Here is a 23,311-nt window from a genome sequence, read left to right as displayed (position 1 = left end):
TGGGGCGGTGTGTCACAGCGGTATCGGACTGAGCTTGTTGTCATTGCAGGCAATCTCAAAGCTGTGCGTTACAGGGAAGACATCCTCCTCCCTCATGTGGTACCCTTCCTGCAGACTCACCCTGACGTGACCATCCAGCATGACAATGCCACCAGCCATACTGCTCATTCTATGCATGATTTCCTGCAGGACAGGAATGTCAGTGAAAATAAACGCAGGTGGCTTGCAGGAAAAATAACTTACAGTACTTGTATTTGTCATCTGCCCTCTTGGTGCTGGCATCGGCTGTATCTGAGCTTCTAATGTTATCTAAATCCAACTTTTGCTTTCAAATCTTCCCTATATTCTGGTTGAAACACGTATTGTTGAATTTGACCATGTAGTTAATAGAACATCAAAAAATACTCAATGGTTGAATTCGTGTTGAAGCCGTTGTCTGGTCAGTTCTTTGGTTTTGCCCAAAGGATTGTGTTGTTGGTGTCAGCTTCCTTTTCCCCACCACAAGTTGTAGTCTTTCAGATACTGGAAAAAAAGTGTCTGCTTGCATATTTAGCAATGAATCTGCCAATAGGAACTTCGCTGAAAGACGTCCAATGTCTCCACCGAACAAGGACAACCATATATACATGCACAAACGCGTATAGTGCGATCAGTATAACAAAGTCTTCACGAAATGCCACAAAGTACATCTCACTATCACGTTTCAGGTAAGACCCAGATGCAGACAGTGTCGAAGTAACAAGTTTATTACTGGTACAGGGGCTGGCAAAATGACAGGTCAAATGCAGGCAGAGGTCAACAATCCAATGTGGTGTGGCAAGGTACAGAACGGTAGGCAGGGTCAGGGTAGGCAGAATGGTCAAAACCCGGGAAAAACTAGAAAACAGGAAATAAAACAGACAGGAGCTAGAGGAAAACCGTTGGTAGGTTTCACAAAATATATGACTGTAGGCCTCCCGAGTGGCGCAGAGGTCTAAGGCTACTGCATCGCAGTGCTGTGCAACTAGAGATCCTGGTTCAAGTCCAGGCTCTGTCGCAGCCGGCTGAGACTGGGAGACCCATGGGGAGGCGCACAATCGGTCCAGCGTCGTCCAGGTTAGAGGAGGGTTTGGCTGGCAGGGATGTTATTGTCCCATCGTGCTCTAGAGATTGCTGTGTCTTACTGACATATTGTAATGAAGTATAAAGGCATTGGATGTTTTCAAGCTATCGCCCAAAGAATCAACTCTAGTCATGACTAATCATGATGGTTTAATTATGATATCATTTTTAGGCATGAGATACTGTATGTAAAATGTTGGACCAATAAGAGCAAGAGATTATGGACATTAAATGTAAAGGTTTTTATTACAATGCAATTAATAAACAACAAATTCAGCCTCAATTTCTTCTCTTGCTCAACATAAAAACTGATAAGTACAACATTGAAATAGACATAAAAAAATAGATCATATTGTTATTCTGGCAACTGCATTAAAGTAAAAGAAAAATAGTGACCAGTAGATTTTATCATCAGTCTGGAAATGTACACTTACTTCACCAACTTCCTGTCTTGCATCAGGCCATTGTCTTTCCAACTAATTGTGTTTCTTCTTTCCTCAGTCATCATTGACTTTGTATGGCCTTAAACTGCATTCAGTAGTTGAACGCAATAAACAGATGCTCTGTGAAATCAGTACTCAAAATAAATTGGTTAAAATAGAGAGTATCATCCAACCACCACTGTAGTAACAGTTAAACACTTTTCATCACAGAAAATTCTACAAATATGCAAATAATCAAAGAGCACAAAATGGTGAATATAACAACTAAATACTAATAGAAAACAATTACAAAATGCATACTGCCCATAAAAACAATTAATATCCATTGGCAAAACGCTTAAAATGCACTTTTCTTATTCACTTGTGCATAGACCCCATCTAGGTTGTTAAAGGATCTGCCCCTTTTTTTTTCAATGTTCGCCTAAAATGATATACCCAAATCTAACTGCCGGTAAATCAGGCCCTGTTGCAAGGATATGCATATTCTTGGTACCGTTTGAAAGGAAACACATTTATGTTTGTGGAAATGTGAAAGGAATGTAGGAGAATATAACACAATAGATCTGGTAAAAGATACTACAAATGCAAGAGAAAGGCCATAATGCATTATTCCAGCCCAGGTACAATTTAGATTTTGGCCACTAGATGGCAGCAGTGTATGTGAAAAATGTTAGACTGAGCCAATGAATCATTGCATTTCTGGAAAGAAAATGGTATCAAGACTGCCCAAATGTGCCTAATTTGTTTATTAATAACTTTTATGTTCAAAATTGTGCCCTCTCCTCAAACAATAGCATGGTATTCTTTCACTGTAATGGCTACTGTAAATTGGACAGTGCAGTTAGATTAACAAGAATGTAAGCTTTCTGCCAATATCAGACATGCCTATATCCTGGGAAATGTTCTTGTTACTTACAACCTCATGCTAATCGCATTAGCCTACGTTAGCTCAACCTTCCCGTGGAACGGACACCGATCCTGAAGTAGTTTTAACTGGAGGTTAAACTGCTCCAGTTTCAACTGACCTGAGCCCTAGGACCATGCCCCAGGACTACCTGACATGATGACTCCTTGCTGTCCCCAGTCCACCTGACCGTGCTGCTGCTCCAGTTTCAACTGTCCTGCCTTATTATTATTCGACCATGCTGGTCATTTATGAACATTTGAACATCTTGGCCATGTTCTGTTATAAATCTCCACCCGGCACAGCCAGAAGAGGACTGGCCACCCCACATAGCCTGGTTCCTCTCTAGGTTTCTTCCTAGGTTTTGGCCTTTCTAGGGAGTTTTTCCTAGCCACCGTGCTTCTACACCTGCATTGCTTGCTGTTTGGGGTTTTAGGCTGGGTTTCTGTACAGCACTTTGAGATATCAGCTGATGTACGAAGGGCTATATAAATAAATTCGATTTGATTTGATTTGGAGGTTCCTGGGCCCCTCTCCCGGTCACACTGACTTCAGCGTATTCACTCTCCTGCCCCTGTTCCCTGTCCAGGGCTACAGCTGGGGTCTCTTTGGGCCGAAGTTTGGAGAAGTCTATCTCACCGTAGTGGATCTCCTCAGGCTGGTCTTCTGCTGGTTCCTCTGGTTCCTCTCCGGTCATGGCCTGATTAGTATACGCCATCCCAACTGGGGAGTTCTGTGGAGAGAACACAGAAAGGAAAAGGTGTCAGGAACCATACTTTGTAAGAATAATGAACTGATCATTTTAAAGGCATTAAGTTATACAACACATTACAAATAGGATGTGTAACATACTGATATCAATTGCTATAAACTGACAGAAGAACAAAGTTCAACAAATATGCTGTTATTATTTGTTGTTCTTACAGGATGTGGCATCATTGCTATCGGTGTGGTCTTTTCACCCTAAATTTCCTCTTAAATTATTTTTTTTGTACTTCCTTCATTGCATTTTGTAGATGGGTTTTAAAAGTTTAGCCTTATTCCCACCTGTCCCAGTGGATTGTCTGTCCTTTCAAGTCCATCAGGGAGCCTAGATGTTCTCTTCCTGGAAGACATTTGAGAAGACTTTCTGAATGCACTGAGAAGGATTTCATATACAAAAGCACAAACACAAGATAAATACACAGTTTTGCAGAGGCCGGGAAAAGATTTTACCATCCAAAGAAAGTGATCAGGATGATTAGCAAAATGACTCCCAAGGTTCCTCCTGCTCCTGCAATTCCCAAAACCCTTGGGTTAAGAGGCTCTTCTTGCCCTGAAAATACAGCATATATTATGGTAATTTCTTTAAAAAACCTCTCTAAAGTATACTATACACTTCATTCAGAAAGTATTCAGAACCCTTGACTCTTTCCACATTTTGTTACCTTATTCTAAAAATGATTAAATAAATGATTCTTATCAATGTACACACAAGACCCCATAATGATGAAGCAAAACAAGTTTTTAGAGATTTTTGCAAATGTAAAAAAAAAAACACAAAAAAAAAACACTTTGCATAAGTATTCAGACTCTTTGCTATGAGACTCAAAATTGAGCTCAGGTTCATCCTGTTTACATGACCATCCTTGAGATGTTTCTAGAACTTGATTGGAGTCCACCTGTGATATATTCAATTGATTGGACATGATTTGGAAAGGCACACAGCTGTCCACAGTTGACAGTGCATGTCAGAGCAAAAACCAAGCCATGAGGTCGAAGGAATTGTCTGTAGAGCTCTGAGACAGGATTGTGTCGAGGTACAGATCTGGGGAAAGGTACCAAAAAATGTTTGCAGCATTGAAAGTCCCCAATAACTGTTCGTCGTGAGCTTCATGAATTGGGTTTCCATGACCAAGCAGCCACACACAAGCCTAAAATCACCATGCGCAATGCCAAGCGTTGGCTGGTGTGGTGTAGAGCAGACCTCCATTGGACTCTGAAGCAGTGGAAACTGCGTTATCTGGAGTGATGAATCATGCTTCCCCATCCGACAGTCCGACAGACGAATCTGGCAATGACGGATGCCAGGAGAATGCAATGCATAGTGTCAACTGTAAAGTTTGGTGGATGAGGAATAATGGTCTGGGGCTGCTTTTTCATGGTTTGGGCTAGGCCCCTTAGTTCCAGTGAAGGGAAATTTTAACGCTACAGCATACAATGACATTCTAGATGATTCTGTGCTTCCAACTTTGTGGCAACAGTTTGGGGAAGACCCTTTCCTGTTTCAGCATGACAATGCCTCCATGCACAAAGCAAGGTCCATACAGAAATGGTTTGTCGAGATCGGTGTGGAAGAACTTGACTGGCCTGCACAGAGCCCTGACCTCAACCCGATCAAACACCTTTGGGATGAATTGGAACGCCGACTGCGAGCCAGGCCTAATTGCCCAACATCAGTGCTCGACCACACTAATGCTCTTGTGGCTGAATGGAAGCAAGTCCTCGCAACAATGTTCCAACATCTAGTGGAAAGCATTCCCAGAAGAGTGGAGGATGTTATAGCAGCAAAAGGGGGACCAACTCCATATTTATGCTCATAATTTTGGAATGGGATTTTCAACAAGCAGTTATCCACATACTTTTGGTCATGTAATGTATATCTAACCAAAGATTGTGTCCTATGTGCCCCTGTGTTACCTTCAATAGCTAGAAGCACTTTCATTGACTTCTCAATGCCGTGATCATTTCTTGCTTCACAGTAGTACATCCCTCCATCACCAACAGTCACATTGATGGTGTAGGTCTGTCCAGATGCTACCTGTGTTGGTTTACCCCCACAAATCTGGAACCAGGTGAAGTTTGTCACAGGAGGGTTGGCTGTGCTGCTGCACGTCAGATTCACACAACTGCCCACTGATACTGGATCAGCTGGACTGAGGGAGGCTGAGGTGTTTTTAGGAGAGACTGGGGGAGAGGGGTTAATTAGGAGTGTATCTGGTATTTTGAATAGTCTGATCAATACCAGTCTATGACATAATCATCAGTGAAAACATAATGACAGAATGATCTACAGGATCCAGGGACTAAATCTTACATAAAACGTTAAGCGTCATGGTATGTTCAGCTGTCTTGTTGCTTGTTCCTACTGGGTAGACTGCAGTACAAGTGATGTTCTTCTCATGATGAAGGTGTGAAGCAGTGAATGTCACCGTGGAGAGAACAGATTTGGTTTGATCTGAATTCTCTTGCAGTTGGTTCTCAGGTGTAAACAGGGTTGGGAGAGTCCATGTCAGTTTAGGAGAGTGTTTGGGACAGGGAGCTGCAGCAGAGCAGTTAAAACTGACAGGCCTCTCTTCCTTCATCTCACCTGAGACAGTAATCTTGGGTCTGAGAGGCAAATCTGTAATACATTGCAGGTTGACTTATTTTACACTCACGGTTGGGTAGGTTACTATCTAAATGTAATCTGTTACAGTTAAAAGTTACCTGTCCAAAATTGTAATCAGTAATGTAATGTACGGATTACCAAAATGTAGTAACATAATCTGATTACTTCCAGTTACTTTTGGAATCCATCAAACACATTTGGTGTGTTCATTGTGGTCTCTGATTTAAACGTGCACCTTTTTTCAATGCTGAATTGAATGTCATTGAGAAAACAGAAGTGTCATAACGTATTTGTATTCCGCAAACATAATTTCTGAATTTAAATGTAATCGAAAAAGTAGTCATCTACTTTTTCAAAAGTATCTGTAATCTGATTACAATTTATTTTTTGCTGGTAACGTAAGTAATTGCAGTTACCGTTGTTTGTAATATATGATTACATGTAATCAGTTACTCCCCAGCCCAGTTTACACTGACAGCCACACTGTCCACTTGTTCTTATTCTACTTGTGTAATTTGATGCAAGGACTCTAAACAGAATTTTTGGGGGGATAAACAGTTAAATTGTCTCTTACCTCTGACAACTATATGAACAGACTTCTCAGGGTCTGTTGCGCTGAATGGTCTACTCTCAATTCTGAAGAAGTAGATGTTAGTGTAACTAGAGGTTACATTGAAGAAGACTGTGGTGCAGTCCTTCCAGGACATGTTTCCAGTTATCTTCCCTTGATAGGTGTTGTATGTCTTACTACTGTTAAATATCACAGTGTTAAGCCTGCCACCAAAGTATGGTGATTCTTTAATCCACACTCCGGAGGTAATTACTGTGCTGTTAAATGTAGAGCAATCTTGAGGAACATCAAATGCACATGGGATTTGAACACAGGAGCCACTCAGTACATCCAATTTCTCTGGCATTGTGGTGATCAAATGTCTTTGGCCAAAACAGGCCAAAACACCTGCAATATCAAGGTCAACATCAGAGAGGTTATGTGATATTTTCAGTAGTCTCTGTCGATATTATGCCATTATAGTTCAATAAGATTAACTTATTTCAATGTACAGGTGATTCATGATACTGTATGTCGAGATTACATGCCCTAGACTGGAGCGTACACATATATGGAATACATAATAAGAATGTGTTTGAATTGAGACAATTAAACTGCAATTATCCGTAGTCAACTGTACTCTATAATCACATTGAGAAAGATGGAAATATAGCTCATACCATAAAATGGAATGACTTCCTCTTTGTCCTGTTCATAACTACAAATAATTGGAGCTGTGTGGAAAACTCACCTGACATAAAGAGGCCAATGAGAAACATGTTGTCAGTACTACATGCCATGTCAGAATTCACATTCACCTGAAACGGTACAAACATACACTTAATGGTAAAGTAGCCTAACTCACACAACACTCTGAAATCAATTTTTCTGCACCTACTCAAATGGCATTGGAGGAGAAGATCACTTCAGATTTTCACCTTCAATGAATGTTGAAGAGTAGAGGAGAGAGGATGCAAGGAGTGAGGAAGACAAGGCCAGTAACTGAAAGGTAGATGGTTTGAAGTCCTGAGCCAACTACGTGAAAAATATGTCTGTTCCCTTCAGCGACTCACTTAACCCTAATTGCTCCTGTAAGTTGCTATGGATAAGAGCATATGATGCATTCAGAAAGTATTCAGACCGCTTGAGCTTTTCCACATTTTGTTACATTACAGCCTTACTCTAAAATTGATTAAAAACATTTTCCTCATCAATCTACACACAATAACCCATAATGACAAAGCAAAAATTAATAAAAAACAGAAATAGCTTATTTACATACACTACCAGTCAAAAGTTTGGACACAGCTACTCATTCAAGGGTTTTTCTTTCTTTTTACAATTTTCTACATTGTAGAATAATAGTGAAGACATCAAAACTATGAAATAACACATATGGAATCCTGTAATAACCCAAAAAGGGTTAAACAAATCCAAATATATTTCATATTTGAGATTCTTCAAAGTAGCCACCCTTTGCCTTGATGACAGCTTTGCATACTCTTGGCATTCTCTCAACCAGCTTCACTTGGAATGTAGGTGAAGGAGTTCCCACATATGCTGAGCACTTGTTGGCTGCTTTTCCTTCACTCTGCGGTCCAACTCATCCCAAACCATCTCAATTGGGTTGAAGTCGGGCGATTGTGGAAGCCAGGTCATCTGATGCAGCACTCCATTACTCTCCGTCTTGGTCAAATAGCTCTTACACAGCCTGAAGGTGTGTTGGGTCATTGTCCTGTTGAAAAACAAATGATAGTCCTACTAAGCGCAAACCAGATGGGATGGCGTATTGCTGCAGAATACTGTTGAGAGAATGCCAAGAGTGTGCAAAGCTGTCATCAAGGCAAAGGGTGGCTACTTTGAAGAATCTGAAATATAAAATAGATTTGGATTTGTTTAACACTTTTTTGATTATTACAAGATTCCATATGTGTTATTTCATAGTTTTGATGTCTTCACTATTATTCTACAATGTAGAAAATAGTAAAAAATAAACATACACCCTTGAATGAGTAGGCGTGTCCAAACTTTTGACTGGTACTATAAGTATTTAGACCCTTTGCTGTGAGACTCAAAATTGTGTGTAGATCGATGAGGGGAAAAAAACAATTTATTCCAATTTAGAAGAAGGTTGTAACGTAACAAAATGTGGGAAAAGTCAAGGGGTCTGAATACTTTCCCAATGCACCGTATGTAAAACCCAATGCACTGTATGTATTTGGACAGTGAAGCAAAAATTATACATTTAGCTCAATACTTCACCATTTTAGATCAAATGTTTCATATGAGGTGAGAATAGAGAATGTCACCTTTTGTTTGTGGGTATTTAAAAAAAACTGTAATGCCCAGGGTGTAGTGAAGGAAGAAGTCAGGCGCAGGAAGCAGAGAGTTCAGGGTAGAGATACTTTTAATACACCACACCGGTGAAAACGACGCCAACCCAAACAAATGCCCCAAACACGGGGAACTAAACAGTTCAGCAACACACACACACACACACACACAACCGTGACTTACAGTCGTGTACAATCGTACACTGAAAATAATCCCGCACATCCAGTAGGCGGGCTGGCTGGTAAATAAAGACCAACCAATTAACCTAACTAAACACAGGTGCAACTAATAAATAGACAAGGGGGGAAAAAGGATCAGTGGCAGCTAGTAGGCCGGTGACGACGACCGCCGAGCGCCACCCGAACAGGAAGGGGAGCCACCTTCGGTAGGAGTCGTGACAAAAACACTGTAGTAAATATTACAATAATGTCCCTAAAATCACTACATTCCGCAAAAACAGTACAGTTTTTTAAAACTATAGTAAATACTACAGTATTTAATTTGCATATACCCTGCCCACTCCCCTCTCCCATATCCCAATTTGTGCCACCCATAAATGAAAGACCTACAGTGCCTTGCGAAAGTATTCGGCCCCCTTGAACTTTGCGACCTTTTGCCACATTTCAGGCTTCAAACATAAAGATATAAAACTGTATTTTTTTGTGAAGAATCAACAACAAGTGGGACACAATCATGAAGTGGAATGACATTTATTGGATATTTCAAACTTTTTTAACAAATCAAAAACTGAAAAATTGGGCGTGCAAAATTATTCAGCCCCCTTAAGTTAATACTTTGTAGCGCCACCTTTTGCTGCGATTACAGCTGTAAGTCGCTTGGGGTATGTCTCTATCAGTTTTGCACATCGAGAGACTGAAATTTTTTCCCATTCCTCCTTGCAAAACAGCTCGAGCTCAGTGAGGTTGGATGGAGAGCATTTGTGAACAGCAGTTTTCAGTTCTTTCCACAGATTCTCGATTGGATTCAGGTCTGGACTTTGACTTGGCCATTCTAACACCTGGATATGTTTATTTTTGAACCATTCCATTGTAGATTTTGCTTTATGTTTTGGATCATTGTCTTGTTGGAAGACAAATCTCCGTCCCAGTCTCAGGTCTTTTGCAGACTCCATCAGGTTTTCTTCCAGAATGGTCCTGTATTTGGCTCCATCCATCTTCCCATCAATTTTAACCATCTTCCCTGTCCCTGCTGAAGAAAAGCAGGCCCAAACCATGATGCTGCCACCACCATGTTTGACAGTGGGGATGGTGTGTTCAGCTGTGTTGCTTTTACGCCAAACATAACGTTTTGCATTGTTGCCAAAAAGTTCAATTTTGGTTTCATCTGACCAGAGCACCTTCTTCCACATGTTTGGTGTGTCTCCCAGGTGGCTTGTGGCAAACTTTAAACGACACTTTTTATGGATATCTTTAAGAAATGGCTTTCTTCTTGCCACTCTTCCATAAAGGCCAGATTTGTGCAATATACGACTGATTGTTGTCCTATGGACAGAGTCTCCCACCTCAGCTGTAGATCTCTGCAGTTCATCCAGAGTGATCATGGGCCTCTTGGCTGCATCTCTGATCAGTCTTCTCCTTGTATGAGCTGAAAGTTTAGAGGGACGGCCAGGTCTTGGTAGATTTGCAGTGGTCTGATACTCCTTCCATTTCAATATTATCGCTTGCACAGTGCTCCTTGGGATGTTTAAAGCTTGGGAAATCTTTTTGTATCCAAATCCGGCTTTAAACTTCTTCAAACAGTATCTTGGACCTGCCTGGTGTGTTCCTTGTTCTTCATGATGCTCTCTGCGCTTTTAACGGACCTCTGAGACTATCACAGTGCAGGTGCATTTATACGGAGACTTGATTACACACAGGTGGATTGTATTTATCATCATTAGTCATTTAGGTCAACATTGGATCATTCAGAGATCCTCACTGAACTTCTGGAGAGAGTTTGCTGCACTGAAAGTAAAGGGGCTGAATAATTTTGCACGCCCAATTTTTCAGTTTTTGATTTGTTAAAAAAGTTTGAAATATCCAATAAATGTCGTTCCACTTCATGATTGTGTCCCACTTGTTGTTGATTCTTCACAAAAAAATACTGTTTTATATCTTTATGTTTGAAGCCTGAAATGTGGCAAAAGGTCGCAAAGTTCAAGGGGGCCGAATACTTTCGCAAGGCACTGTACATGCCAAGTCTAGAGCATGTATTGTGTTCTCTACAGGTTATAGAAAAGAGCAGAACCGCTGAACTATCTGTTCAGATCCCAGTCCTACCGACCAACAGGTTATGGAACATTTTTATCATTTTATCTCAAGACTTAGTCTGTAAAGACATTACATACTACAGTAACGTCTGCAAAAACACTCCAGTGGATACTATAGTATTTTTTTGATGTGGGTGTTTTGATGTAGCCATTAACTTCCTTTCTCATCATTATTCATGATTCATTCTTAATCATGGCATTATCAGGATTAGAGATGTATTGCATTGAACCATCCCCGTATCCAGTGGTGGAAAAAGTACAGAATTGTCATACTTCAGTACAAGTAAAGATACCTTAAAGTATAAATCATTTCAAATTGCTTATATTAAGCAAACTAGACAGCACACTTTTCTTTTTTTCTTTACAGATAGCTTTACAGATGGCACACTCCAACACTCCGACATAATTTACAGATAGCCAGGGGCCCACTCCAACACTCAAGACATAATTTACAGATAGCCAGGGGCCAACTCCAACACTCAAGACACAATTTACAGATAGCCAGGGGCCCACTCCAACACTCCGACATAATTTACAGATAGCCAGGGGCCCACTCTAACACTCGAGACATAATTTACAAATAGCCAGGGGCCCACTCCAACACTCAAGACACAATTTACAGATAGCCAGGGGCCCACTCCAACACTCAAGACATTATTTACAAATATCCAGAGGCCCATTCCAACACTCAAGGCATAATTTACAAACAAAGCATTTGTGTTTCATGAGTCCGCCAGATCAGAGGCAGTAGGATAGACCAGGGATGTTCTTTTGATAATGCGTGAATTTGACAAGTACTTTTGCATGTCAGGGAAAATGCATGGAATAAAAAGTACATTATCTCCTTTAGGAATGTAGTTAAGTAAAAGTTGTCAAAAATATACATAGTAAAGTACAGATACCTCAAAAAAACTATTGTTACTTAAGTACTTTACACCAATGCTCATATCAAATAGGTATTTCAGTTTTGAAGCAAATACATGAACTATCAGCAGTACTTTGAACATTTTAAATCTCATTACTTGCAATGAATTTCCTTCATTTAATTTGAACACTAAAATTAAAAGATAAGATTGTGAAAAAGTCAAACACTTGCCTTACAATCATGAAAACCATCCACAGGAAAGGAGAAGCTATCACACACCCGTAGTGGTTTCTGATAAACAAAAGTGTTATAATTAAATTGAGTCACATCAGTCACATACTTCCTATTACTATGCCTAGCGTTTAGACTGTTTGTCCAGTTACCGAACGGTTGCTGGTTAGAATACCAGAGCCGACAAGGTGAAAAAACTGTTGATGTGCCCTTGAGCAAGGCATTTAACACGAGTTTGCTCTTACTGTGATTGTTTTCAATTCAAATGGTCAGAAATAAACAAAAATAGCTTCTTAGCATGAGCAATTTTGCTAGGACTGTCAGGTGTGGTCTGAGTGGGGAGTGGAAGATGGAAAACTAGCTGTTACTGGCAGAGAGGTTTAGAACTCTCTGATTGGTATTTTAAGTAATTTACTGACTGGTGATGTCACCAGACTGGCCAAAACTCCATTCCACCAAAAGCAGGCAGAAACTTCAGGCAGTCTTTTCAAAAAGCTCTTACATTAAAAGGGCAATATCCCCCCCGTCCCCGTCAGAACAGCCTAAATTTCCCCGTCAGAACAGCCTAAATTTGTCAGGGCATGGACTCTACAAGGTGTCGAAAGCAATTAACAAGGATGCTAACTCTATATGCTTCCCACAGTTGTATCTAGTTGGCTAGATGTCTTTTGGGTGCAACCCAGCAGTGTTGCAGTTCTCGACACAAACTGGTATGCCTGGCACCTACTACCATCAGAGCGTTGCTGGATTGAATCCCCGAGCTGACAAGGTAAAAAATCTGTCATTCTGCCCCTGAACATTTCAGTTGAATGCATTGTTGTACAACTGACTAGGTATCCCCCTTTCCCTTTCCCATACCCCATTTAAAGGCACTATAATCTTGTCCTGCCCATTCAACCTCTTAATGGCACACATGCGCAATCCATTTCTTAATTGTCTCAAGGCTTAAAAATCCTTATTTAACCTGTCTCCACCCCTCTAACTACACTGATTGAAGTGGATTTGACCCACCTTGTCAGTCTAGGTCATGGAAAAGGCAGGTGTTAATAATGTTTATACACTCAATGTATACATAAAACACAGGGAAACCACATTTTTGACTGCACTGGGCCTTAAAGTGGATGCCTTAAAAGGCTATGTGCTGGGCGTCCTAATCAGATGTGAAACAGCGCACGCAAATGTGTATATGCTAATATTTGAAAAATCCCCTTTCTATTAAACCTTCCACAATTTGTTTCCGTCATGAAAAATTAAACCAAAAAAAATGCATCAAACAAAGCTTTTGTCAATAGAACCATCTCACCGTCCTATATCTCCGGGCTTAAATGGGAATGCATGTGGAAAAATATAAATCAAAATACAAAATTCATTATTACTTTTATTCAAGAAAAAAGCATTTTAATAAAACTTGCTAGTTTAATTGGAATACGTTAACCACTACCCCATTCTCACATTTTCAACATGAAGAACAGACTTGGCTAGACACTGTAATTGTAGTTGTCTAATTATCACGCACACTCCTCAACTTCCTCTTTCCTTGCTTGACTTCCTCTTTGAAGTCTATTCCTAAATAAATAGGAGGAAGTAGTGAGGATTATTTTAATATGGATACAGTATGGTGTGGACAATGTTTTTTATTAATCAAACATAGATGAGGTATGGTATACACTGAGTGTACTAAACATCTTCCTAATATTGAGTTGCATGTTGACTCCAATGCTTCCCACAGTTGTGTCAAGCTGGCTGAATGTCCTTGATACACACAGGAAACTGTTGAGTGTGAAAAACCCAGCAGCGTTGCAGTTCTTGACACACTCAAACCGGTGTGCCTGGCACCTACTACTATACCCTGTTTAAAGGCACTGAAATGCATTGAATATGTATAGGTTTCCCTCTCAGAGAGCCAATGATGGTGAATAGAGTCAGGTCATCCCGGTGTGCTGCCTTCATCATCTTCTTACAGCTGTTCTTAATGCAGTCCTCACTGTGCACAAACAGACTTCACAGTATGAGACATTTTATCACTCATACCAACCATGGCTTAACATCATGTGGATGTGGAGCAGGATTTCAACCATGTGCCATTGTCGGAAAGTACAGTGCCACATCAAATGATTCAAATAAAATCGACTTATTTAGAATGCAAAAGTGTGACTGAAGCGTATATTCTCATATTTACACCATTAAGTCAAATTTCCCATTAGTCGTGCATTGACGTCAATGTAGGATTCACCCCTGCCATTTTTTACTCAAATAAATCAGAGTGAGGCTCCATAAGGGTTGGAATATAACCTCAGTGATGTTATATTATGTCGATCCTATCCTGTACCTGAACTGTTTCTCTGCACACATGAACTGGATAAGGGTGTCCTTGTTGGGCTCGCTCCACTTGAGGTTACTGTGGAGCAGTCCACAATGTCAGGCTGCAGGAACAGACCTCTGGCCTCCTTATACAGGCAGTCCTCTGGGGCAGGGTGCTTCTGCAAGGGGCCAAGGAGACAAACACTCACACTGACTTCTGGGAATGGGATAACTGCTGCGTGACGGTTTGGAACTCAAACTAGGGACTGGTTATTATGTGGGACTGTCGTGCATGTGTGTGTTTAAGAGGAGCAAATTAAACAATGGAGAATTGGGATTACAAACTCTTACAAAGTTTGACAGTCACAACACAGGTGAACTCACAGAAGGATAGGAAGCTTCCTAAGATAGAGAAACAGAAATGTTACAAGTAACCTCAAAAACAAAATATACAACACACACACAGCTTCTATTGTTATAATACTGTTAGATAAACTGTATGACTGGGATGAAAGATGGGTAAGGTGGTATATAAACTTCAGTAGTACTTTGCGTCGCTGGGGGTGAGGTGCCTCAGTAGGACCCCTGCTCCAAATGTCAGGCTGTCCGTATCTTCTGTTGCCGTGGCGACTACCGCCTTAACCAGAGCAGTGCAGCTCGCCTCTGCCTCACATGGAGCCTAGTGGGTGAGATGGAAGATCATTTAGATACGTTCAATACTTAATGAATGGACCGAGGTGTACAGTAACTATGTGCACAGAAGATTGATTTGTTTATGGGTGGCTAAGGAAAGGAACAAAACTTGAGACAAACCTTGATGTATGGCACCCCCATTAGGGTGAGCAGCTTCTTGCACTCGTCGTGTTGTGCTGCCGGGTAACTTTCACCAGACGCTTACTGAACTTGTCAATGTTCTCCTGCTCCCCTGGTGGTGAATAGAAAAATTGGTCATCACTACACACGTGTTGGTGTAATTTCTGTATCATGTCGTTGGTGACGTCCTGTACCTGTTTCCTGCACCTGGGCCAGCAGGTTCTCAGCCTCTGCCCTCCTTCTCCAGCTAAAACCACACAGAGAGAGAAGTTAGATTAAGACTCCCGAGTGGCACAGTCATTAGACACCCTGGTTCGAATCTAGGCTGTATCACAACCGGACGTGATTGGGAGTTCCATAGGGTGGCGCACAACTGGCCCAGTGTTGTTCGGGTTTGGCTGGTGTAGGCCATCATTGTAAATAAGAATTTGTTCTTAATTGACTTGCCTAGTTAAATAAAAAAAATATGTTGTTCAACATTTGAGAAAATAAATAATGCATATCAACATCCCAAGGAGGGGCAATAAAGTTGTGATCTTGATGTGACCCCCGTCCTTACCTCTTGTGACTTCAGCTGTGAGGGCTTGCCATCAAAAGCGTAGACAGGTTTGATCCCATGCCCAAGCATGTGGATGGTCTGGTAAAACGTGCCCATTAGGTGGATGCAAGTGAAATCACATGACTAACAGAGACTTGAAAATATCATATTAGAATGGGTTAGAATAAAATACAATGTATACAATACACTACAAATACAAAAGTATGTGGACACCCCTTCAAATGAGTGGATTCGGGCCTCTCGAGTGGCGCAGCGATCAACGCTGTGCTAGCTGCGTTACTAAAGATCCTGGTTCGATACCGGGCTGTGTCGCGACCGGGAGACCCACAATTGGCCCCAATCGTCTGGGTTAGGGGAGGGTTTGGCCAGCCGGGATGTCCTTGTCCCATCGTGCTCTAGCGACTCCTGTGGTGGCCCGGGCACATGCACGTTGACACGGTCGTGTACATTCCCGTTTTAAGCATGCATTGTGTCAAGAAGCAGTGCGGCTTGGCTGGGTTGTGTTTGTGACACATGGCTATCGACCTTCGCCTCTTGGGGAGAAAAATGGGGTACAAAAGAAAAAGACATATATATATATATATATATATATATATATACATACATACATACATAAATAAAACATGTGTGGATTTGGCTATTTCAGACACACCTGTTGCTGACAGGTGTATAGAATTGAGCACAGAGCCATGCAATCTCCATAGACAAACATTGGCAGTAGAATGGCCTTACTGAAGAGCTCAGTGACTTTCAACGTGACACCGTCATAGGATGTCACCTTTCCAACAAGTCAGATCGTCAAATTTCAGCCCTGCTAGAGCTGCCCTGGTCAACTGTGGTAAGCCACACAAACTCACAGGATGGGACTGCTGAGTGCTGAAGCGCGTAACACCTAAAAATCGTCTGTCCTTGGTTGCAACACTCACTACTAAGTTCCAAAAAATGTTTTGTCATACCAGTGGTATAGGTCTGTTATAAACTGGGTGGTTAGAGCTCTGAATGCTGATTGGCTGACAGCCGTGGTATATCAGACGTATACCACGGGTATGACAAAACATGTATTTTTACTGCTCTAATTACTTTGGTAAACAGTTTATAATAGCACTAAGGTACCTCGGGGGATTGTGGTATATGGGCAATATACCACGGCTAAGGGCTGCATTAATTTATAAATGAGTTTAGACAGCTAGCTTGCTAGCTAACGTTAGCAACTTGAAGATATTTGAATGTGAATATTTTCTACAATATAATATTTTATAAAATAAGGATTTATCATGACTAACATACGAATAAAACATTGTTTACATGCAACTCACTGGCTGTTCTCGTGTCACAGCTGTTTCAGACTGCGAAGAAAATGCGAAAACTGTATCAAGGCATTACAATTTGCACAAAATTAATGAGAGACTGGGTTGACAATCCAGGACTCTTCGAGTATCGTTCATCGATTGACCGGTAACAGATTAAAAGGCCTGTGTCTTTGACAGGAAGTAAATAAACATATTTGATTGGTTAGTGAGATTAAGGGAAATCCGGTCGAGAGAAATATCATGAATTTAAACAGTAATCAGAGGAGACACAACAACAATTACTATGCACAAACGAAATAATTATATTGATCATATTTTATTTAGATAGAAAATATAAGAGATTTGAAAATAGGTACTGTGGAGGTGTGTTTTTGCTTCTTCACACCGCCCACTCCGGAAAAGTCAGTCATCGTTAGCTATTTTTATTTTTTAAGGTGACGTGGAGACGGTCCCCTTCTTCATCCCGATTCATGTGTCTTTAAAAATAAGATACATATCTGGATTTCTAGATAATCGAAGTAACAAAATTGAAACTAACTAGAATATTAAAAATGTGTATCAATATTTAGATCCAATCCTAGCTGGACATCGCTGAGGAGGCGAGTATTCTTGGGCCTGGAATCTGAGGAATCCAGCGGGCAGACAGGTTTGGTACGATATGTTCTAGAGCTAGCGAGATGCACGGTACGATAGCTAGTTCCTCGATGTAGCTGGAGGACTTTTTTTTTAGATGAAAGCAAGTAATTTTGTATGTTTATTCAACTGTAATAACGTAGATAGTAGAGTCAACACTGACTACGTACAGACTCTTTGCAGAGTTTACTCTTGCAATGCACTATCGATGTGTTGTTGTTTCACAGGTAGCCAGGGACAGTCGCTATGTAGGTGATGGCTGTTGTTGATATAGCAAAGTGATGTTATATCGACATGATGCAATGGTTTGCTCTCACTGAATATGCTTAAAGGCTTTGACAATTGACCTGTTCAATTATTGGAATCTATTCATTTTCAACAGGGCCCATGATGGCTGAAATTGAACATCCTAACCAGCAAGGAGTCTGCCGGATGATAGGTTATTGCATCTTGGTCCTGTGTCTCGTGCCACAGATAACATGGGCTACAGTGAGCTACAAGCAAGGGGATCCTGTAACATTATATGTCAACAAAGTTGGTCCTTACCATAACCCTCAGGAAACGTATCATTACTACACGTTGCCTGTTTGCAGACCTAAAGAGGTCAGTGAATACATGTGAATATCATAGGAGGTTGGTGGGACCTTAATTGGGGAGAACAGGCTTGTGGTAATGGCTGGAGCGGAGTAAGTGGAATGGTATCAAGTACATCAAACATATTTTCCTTGTGTTAGATGCCATTCCATTTGTACCATTCTAGCCATTGAGTTGTTCTCCCCTAAGCAGCCTCCACTAGTAGATATGCAAATATATGACGAATGAATTATGCTTGTAGGGCTCTACAGATGCATGTTAGTAGTGTGTGTGTATAATAATTCTATTAAGACTTGGCATACCACGTCTGAGAACCTTTTTTTCCCCAGGTGCACCACAAGTCCCTTAGTCTAGGAGAAGTGCTTGATGGGGATCGGATGGCAGAGTCCCTGTATGAAATCAAATTCAGAGAGAATACAGAGAAGAAGTTACTCTGCCAGCTAACCCTCACAGAGAAAGAGGTATTTGCATTCGGACAAAATACGCAGAACTTCACAGTACATTGCATCATGGAAAGGTGTAACTAAACCTAGTTTGTGATGTTTTTCCTTTTTCCTACTTTCATGTAGGTGGACCAACTCCGAGAGGCCATAGAGGAGCTGTATTACTTTGAGTTTGTCCTGGATGACATTCCCATCTGGGGCTTTGTGGGGTACATGGAGGAGAGTGGCTTCCTGCCCCATAGTCATAAGGTGGGTTAGTCTGACTCCCTTTCAGACCCTCATGTCAAAACCCAAATATAAGTCTACCTGCATCATGTGTCTGTCTGTGTGGGTGGGTGTGTGTGTGTATATAGGTGGGGCTGTGGACACATCTGGACTTCAACATTGAGTACAACGGAAACTCTGTGATCTTCGCCAACGTCTCCGTGAAGGACTCTAAGCCAGTGCCCCTGGAGGACGGTGGCGCCGGGCATGGGGCGGTGGGGACGGGCGGCGGGCTGGCACTGTCCTTCTCCTACAGCGTGCACTGGTTCGAGAGCCCTCTGAACCACGCCCGGCGGGCCGAGAGACTGAGGGACTACTCGTTCTTCCCCAAGACCCTAGAGATCCACTGGCTGTCTATTATCAACTCCCTGGTGCTGGTGGTACTGCTGCTGGGCTTCGTCATCATCATCCTCATGAGGGTCCTCAAGAATGACTTTGCCAGGTGACCAATGAGGGGACAGAGTGAGGAGGTTTAGACATTAATGATGTTCTGTTTTGGGGCCTCCCGAGTGGCGCAGCGGTCTGCCACTAGAGATTCTGGGTTCGAATCCAGGCTCTGTCGCAGCCGGTCGCGACCGGGAGACCCATGGGCCCAGCGTCATCCGGGTTAGGGGAGTGTTTGGCTGGCAGGGATGTCCTTGTCCCATCGTGCACTAGCGACTCCTGTGGGGGTCCGGGCGCAATGCAGGCTGACACGGTTGCCAGGTGTACGGTGTTTCCTCCAACACATTGGTGCGACTGGCTTCTGGGTTAAGTGGGCATTGTGTCAAGAAGCAGTGCGGCTTGGTTGGGTTGTGTTTCGGAGGACGCACGTCTCTCGACCTTTTCCTCTCCTGAGTCCGTACGGGAGTTGCAGCGATGGGACAAGACTGTAACTACCAATTGGATACCACGAAATTGGGGAGAAAATAAAAATAGAAATACATTTTTAAAAAGGATGTTCTGTTTTACTGGAGAGCTCACATTGATATTGGCATGTAAGAGTTTGGGTATAATTAGAGTAGGTCTATTTGTGACTATATATCATGTTTTATTAGGATTGTGTATGGAGATGGTAGCTAAATTGTGTGCGAATGACATTCCCATATCTCAAGATCTTTCTCTCTTCTGGTTGTTCCTGTAGGTACAATGTTGAGGAGGAGGGCGGCTGTGATGATCTGGACCAAGGGGATAATGGCTGGAAGATCATCCACACAGATGTCTTTAGGTTCCCCCCTTATAAAAGCCTGCTGTGTGCCGTGTTGGGAGTGGGGGCTCAGTTTCTAACCCTGGCCACAGGTAACCATCAACACACTGGTTTAACACTCAGAACACATGAATTAAATCTTACAGTTACTGCTCCTCAAAATACAGAATCGCAATTCAGGAATATCTACAAGCAGATCAGGGTTGAATTTGACCATTTGTGAATGGTTGTGTGACGGTTGACATCTAGTTCTAGCGCACATCAAATGCATTGCATTCCTTTTCCATTGTTACTCCCCATTGGAGGAGGATTGAATGTCTGTGTGACAAGAACTGGAAATCTGATCAGCATGGACACATGCATAACTTGGATGTGACCACCTACCTACATGTACAAATGACCTCGACTGACCACTACCCCAGCACATTGACTCGGTACCTGTACCCTCTGTATATAGCCTCGTTATTGTTATGGAATTTTCTTGTTACTTTTTAAATGTTTTTACTATAGTTTTTACTATAACAACTGCATTGTTGGTTTAAGGGTTTGTAAGTAAGCAATTCACGGTAAGGTTGTATTCGGGGCATGTGACAAATAAAATGTGATTTAATGTACATGTACTATGCCTGTGACAAAATAGTCTGTAGAAATGAAGAACTGTGGTTATCACTACCGGCTCCTTCCCCCAAGCTCTGCCATTTGACCTCTCTCTGGTTGCTGTAGGGATCATCGTCATGGCGCTGCTGGGAATGTTTAATGTGCATCGACATGGTGCTATCAACTCGGCTGCCATCATGCTATACGCGTTGACGAGCTGCGTGTCAGGATACTGCTCCTGTAGCTTCTACACACAGATACATGGCCAGCGCTGGGTCTGGAATATCATCCTCACCTCTTCACTCTTCTCAGGTGAGAGGACAGATTTGGTCTTTTGAATCACGTCATACATATATAGTAAATATTCCATATATATATTGTCTGTGTCATTTGTTTTGGTTGAGTTTCAATTACAATAAAACTCTGTGAACATCTAAAGTTTACACCGTGTTCATTTTTTAGCAGGATCTGTGTCGAACTGTTGAGTTTCAATTACCATAAAACTTCTCTTCTCTCCGTCTCTGCTTGAACTGGACTTTCTCCTCTTTCCCCTCCCTTTCTTCCTTCCTCCACTCTCCTTCCTTCCCTTTCTCCACCCATCTCACCTTGTTAACCACCCTCTCTTCCTACTTCCTTGATTCCCTCCTCTAACCATCCTCCCTCAATCCCACAGCTCCCCTGTTCCTGACTTGGAGTGTGGTGAACTCAGTCCACTGGTGGAGCGGCTCCACCCAGGCCCTGCCTGCCTCTACAGTGCTGCTGCTGCTGGGGGCCTGGGTCCTGGTGGGATTCCCCCTCACTGTCATCGGGGGCATTGTGGGCAAGAACCGTGCAGGCAACTTCCAGGCCCCCTGTCGCACACGCAACATCGCCCGCCAGATCCCCACACAGCCCTGGTACAAGCACACGGCTGTACACATGGCCATTGGGGGCTTCCTGCCTTTCAGGTGTGTGTAACAATATCAAAATAACAGAGAGCTTCTCTCTGTGTTTGGTAATGGAGTCCCGTTGCTGAGTCATGAGTGAGCGCTTTTTCAATGTCTCAGTTAAACAGCTGTCGCTCTAGAGTCTATAATTCAGTGTATAAAACCAATCGATCACATTTCATTTGTGGTTGTGTCTTTTAGTAGCTGTCATGTCACAGAAAAAACAGAAATAAAGTGCATCTATAACATTAGTGTGTAATCCTACTCCTGTCTTGTTTTAGGATTCATTTTTCTACCTCCATGTCAGGGAAATCTATTGTGATTACTTTGAGCTAGCTGCTTAAAACAATCTGAATGTTGAACACCCAGACATAAATTGTGTGTATATTGTCTAGCCTACTCATTCCCCTAACCTCTCTCCCTCAGTGCCATCTCAGTGGAGCTGTACTACATCTTCGCCACCGTGTGGGGACGCGAGCATTACACCCTGTACGGCATCCTCCTCTGCGTGTTCGCCATCCTCCTCTCGGTGGGCGCCTGCATCTCGGTGGCGCTCACCTACTTCCTGCTGTCGGGCGAGGACTACCGCTGGTGGTGGCGTAGTGTGCTGAGCACAGGTTCCACGGGCCTCTTCATCTTTGTCTACTCAGTCTTTTACTACCGCAATCGTTCGAGTATGAGTGGCCTGGTGCAGAGCGCAGAGTTCTTTGGTTACTCACTCCTCACAGCGCTGGTCTTTTCCCTCATGCTGGGTACTGTCTCCTTCTGGGCCTCACTGGTCTTTATTCGCTACATCTACCGCAGCCTCAAGATGGACTAATGGAATGTACAGCCGATTACATAACAGCCCAGTTTGAATGTCTTTGTCCTTTCATTTAGTCGATTTGATTGGTTAAGAAAATGTTTTTTTTCCCACCAATCACATACAGGTCAGTGGTTGACAAGTGAAGGATGCATTTGGACATAGGAATGGGTCTGTTTATATGCCGGGGGGGGGCCTTCTAGAAATATGAAAGGCTGCCATGGAGGTTGAATAAGGGAATCAGTTAGGTGGAAAGGGTATCTTTAAAGGGATGAGTGTGTTGTGCAATATGTGATGCAGGCTTGCAGTTGGGCATCAGCCTCTGGCAGAAGGATCAGCTCTTGCATAAACGATGGGAGAAAGTGTGCTAGTCACCATCCTGATTGGTTCTGGTGTAAATATACAACCTTTTCAATAAAGACATCTTTTTATTACAACCTATTCACACCGAGCTAGCTCAAGACAGTTCCAGGCCTACTCAGTGATTTTATTCACAGGAGGCTGCTGAGGGGAGAACAGCCCATAATGGCCAACATTTGGAAGCCATGTTTGATTCAATTGATAACACGCATGTTCTCCCAATTATGGGGCTAGGGAATGTACTTGTACAGAAACAGCATGGGGCGGAGCTATTCCAGCTCACGAGAGCTTGGGATTAGACACACTAAGTGTGGAAAGCCTGTATCTGACATTACAATTGTATGCTAGGTGAAACTACATAAACTAAGTATTTTGAATGAACATTTGCCCCTTAAGACATGGCTTATTTGTGCACCAAGTCATTCTTTCCTCATGAAAAAAATGACAACATTGGTA

The 23,311-nt window shown here is 42.2% G+C and overlaps 2 protein-coding genes and 1 pseudogene across 5 annotated transcripts; 1 reads left to right on the top strand and 2 right to left on the bottom strand.

The window, feature by feature from the left end:
* Positions 1 to 2,904: 2,904 nt before the first annotated feature.
* LOC110490943 (vascular cell adhesion protein 1) lies at positions 2,905 to 6,006 on the bottom strand. Its single transcript, XM_021564361.2, has 6 exons — positions 5,994 to 6,006; positions 5,525 to 5,830; positions 5,128 to 5,394; positions 3,664 to 3,763; positions 3,496 to 3,553; positions 2,905 to 3,181 (listed from the first exon to the last, which is right to left on the bottom strand). Exons 1-6 carry the CDS (start codon positions 6,004 to 6,006, stop codon positions 2,933 to 2,935), a joined length of 993 nt encoding a protein of 330 aa, XP_021420036.2. The 3' UTR covers positions 2,905 to 2,932.
* A 7,426-nt stretch (positions 6,007 to 13,432) lies between these two features.
* LOC110490942 lies at positions 13,433 to 15,836 on the bottom strand (annotated as a pseudogene).
* Positions 15,837 to 17,254: 1,418 nt separating this feature from the next.
* tm9sf1 (transmembrane 9 superfamily member 1) lies at positions 17,255 to 23,297 on the top strand. Of its 4 annotated transcripts, none has more exons than XM_021562667.2 (10): positions 17,258 to 17,484; positions 17,620 to 17,696; positions 18,066 to 18,286; positions 18,607 to 18,738; positions 18,847 to 18,969; positions 19,074 to 19,426; positions 20,108 to 20,262; positions 20,894 to 21,079; positions 21,441 to 21,714; positions 22,120 to 23,297. In XM_021562667.2, the coding sequence occupies exons 3-10, from the start codon at positions 18,071 to 18,073 to the stop codon at positions 22,511 to 22,513; spliced, it is 1,833 nt and encodes a 610-aa protein (XP_021418342.2). In that variant the 5' UTR covers positions 17,258 to 17,484; positions 17,620 to 17,696; positions 18,066 to 18,070; the 3' UTR covers positions 22,514 to 23,297. The 4 variants fall into 4 exon arrangements, with proteins under 4 accessions (XP_036799933.1, XP_021418342.2, XP_021418340.2 ...); XM_021562665.2 differs by having other exon boundaries at positions 17,620 to 17,701; XM_036944038.1 differs by having other exon boundaries at positions 17,255 to 17,701.
* Positions 23,298 to 23,311: the final 14 nt, after the last annotated feature.

The sequence above is a fragment of the Oncorhynchus mykiss genome, chromosome 15 (genome assembly GCF_013265735.2).
Source record: "Oncorhynchus mykiss isolate Arlee chromosome 15, USDA_OmykA_1.1, whole genome shotgun sequence".
In the NCBI taxonomy this organism is placed as follows: domain Eukaryota; kingdom Metazoa; phylum Chordata; class Actinopteri; order Salmoniformes; family Salmonidae; genus Oncorhynchus; species Oncorhynchus mykiss.
The sequence above is the reverse complement of the archived record's forward strand: the minus strand, read 5'-3'. Positions and strand labels throughout refer to the sequence as shown.

Coding starts and splice junctions, on each gene's coding strand:
- LOC110490943 (XM_021564361.2), bottom strand. Junction 3,764..5,127: donor AGTGCTTCTAGCTATTGAAG/GTAACACAGGGG, acceptor CTGTATTTTCAG/GGCAAGAAGAGCCTCTTAAC. Junction 3,554..3,663: donor CTGATCACTTTCTTTGGATG/GTAAAATCTTTT, acceptor AATGTCTTCCAG/GAAGAGAACATCTAGGCTCC.
- tm9sf1 (XM_036944038.1), top strand. CDS start 18,071: ATGATGGCTGAAATTGAACATCCTAACCAGCAAGGAGTCTGCCGGATG. Junction 19,427..20,107: donor CTCAAGAATGACTTTGCCAG/GTGACCAATGAG, acceptor TTGTTCCTGTAG/GTACAATGTTGAGGAGGAGG. Junction 21,080..21,440: donor CACCTCTTCACTCTTCTCAG/GTGAGAGGACAG, acceptor TCAATCCCACAG/CTCCCCTGTTCCTGACTTGG.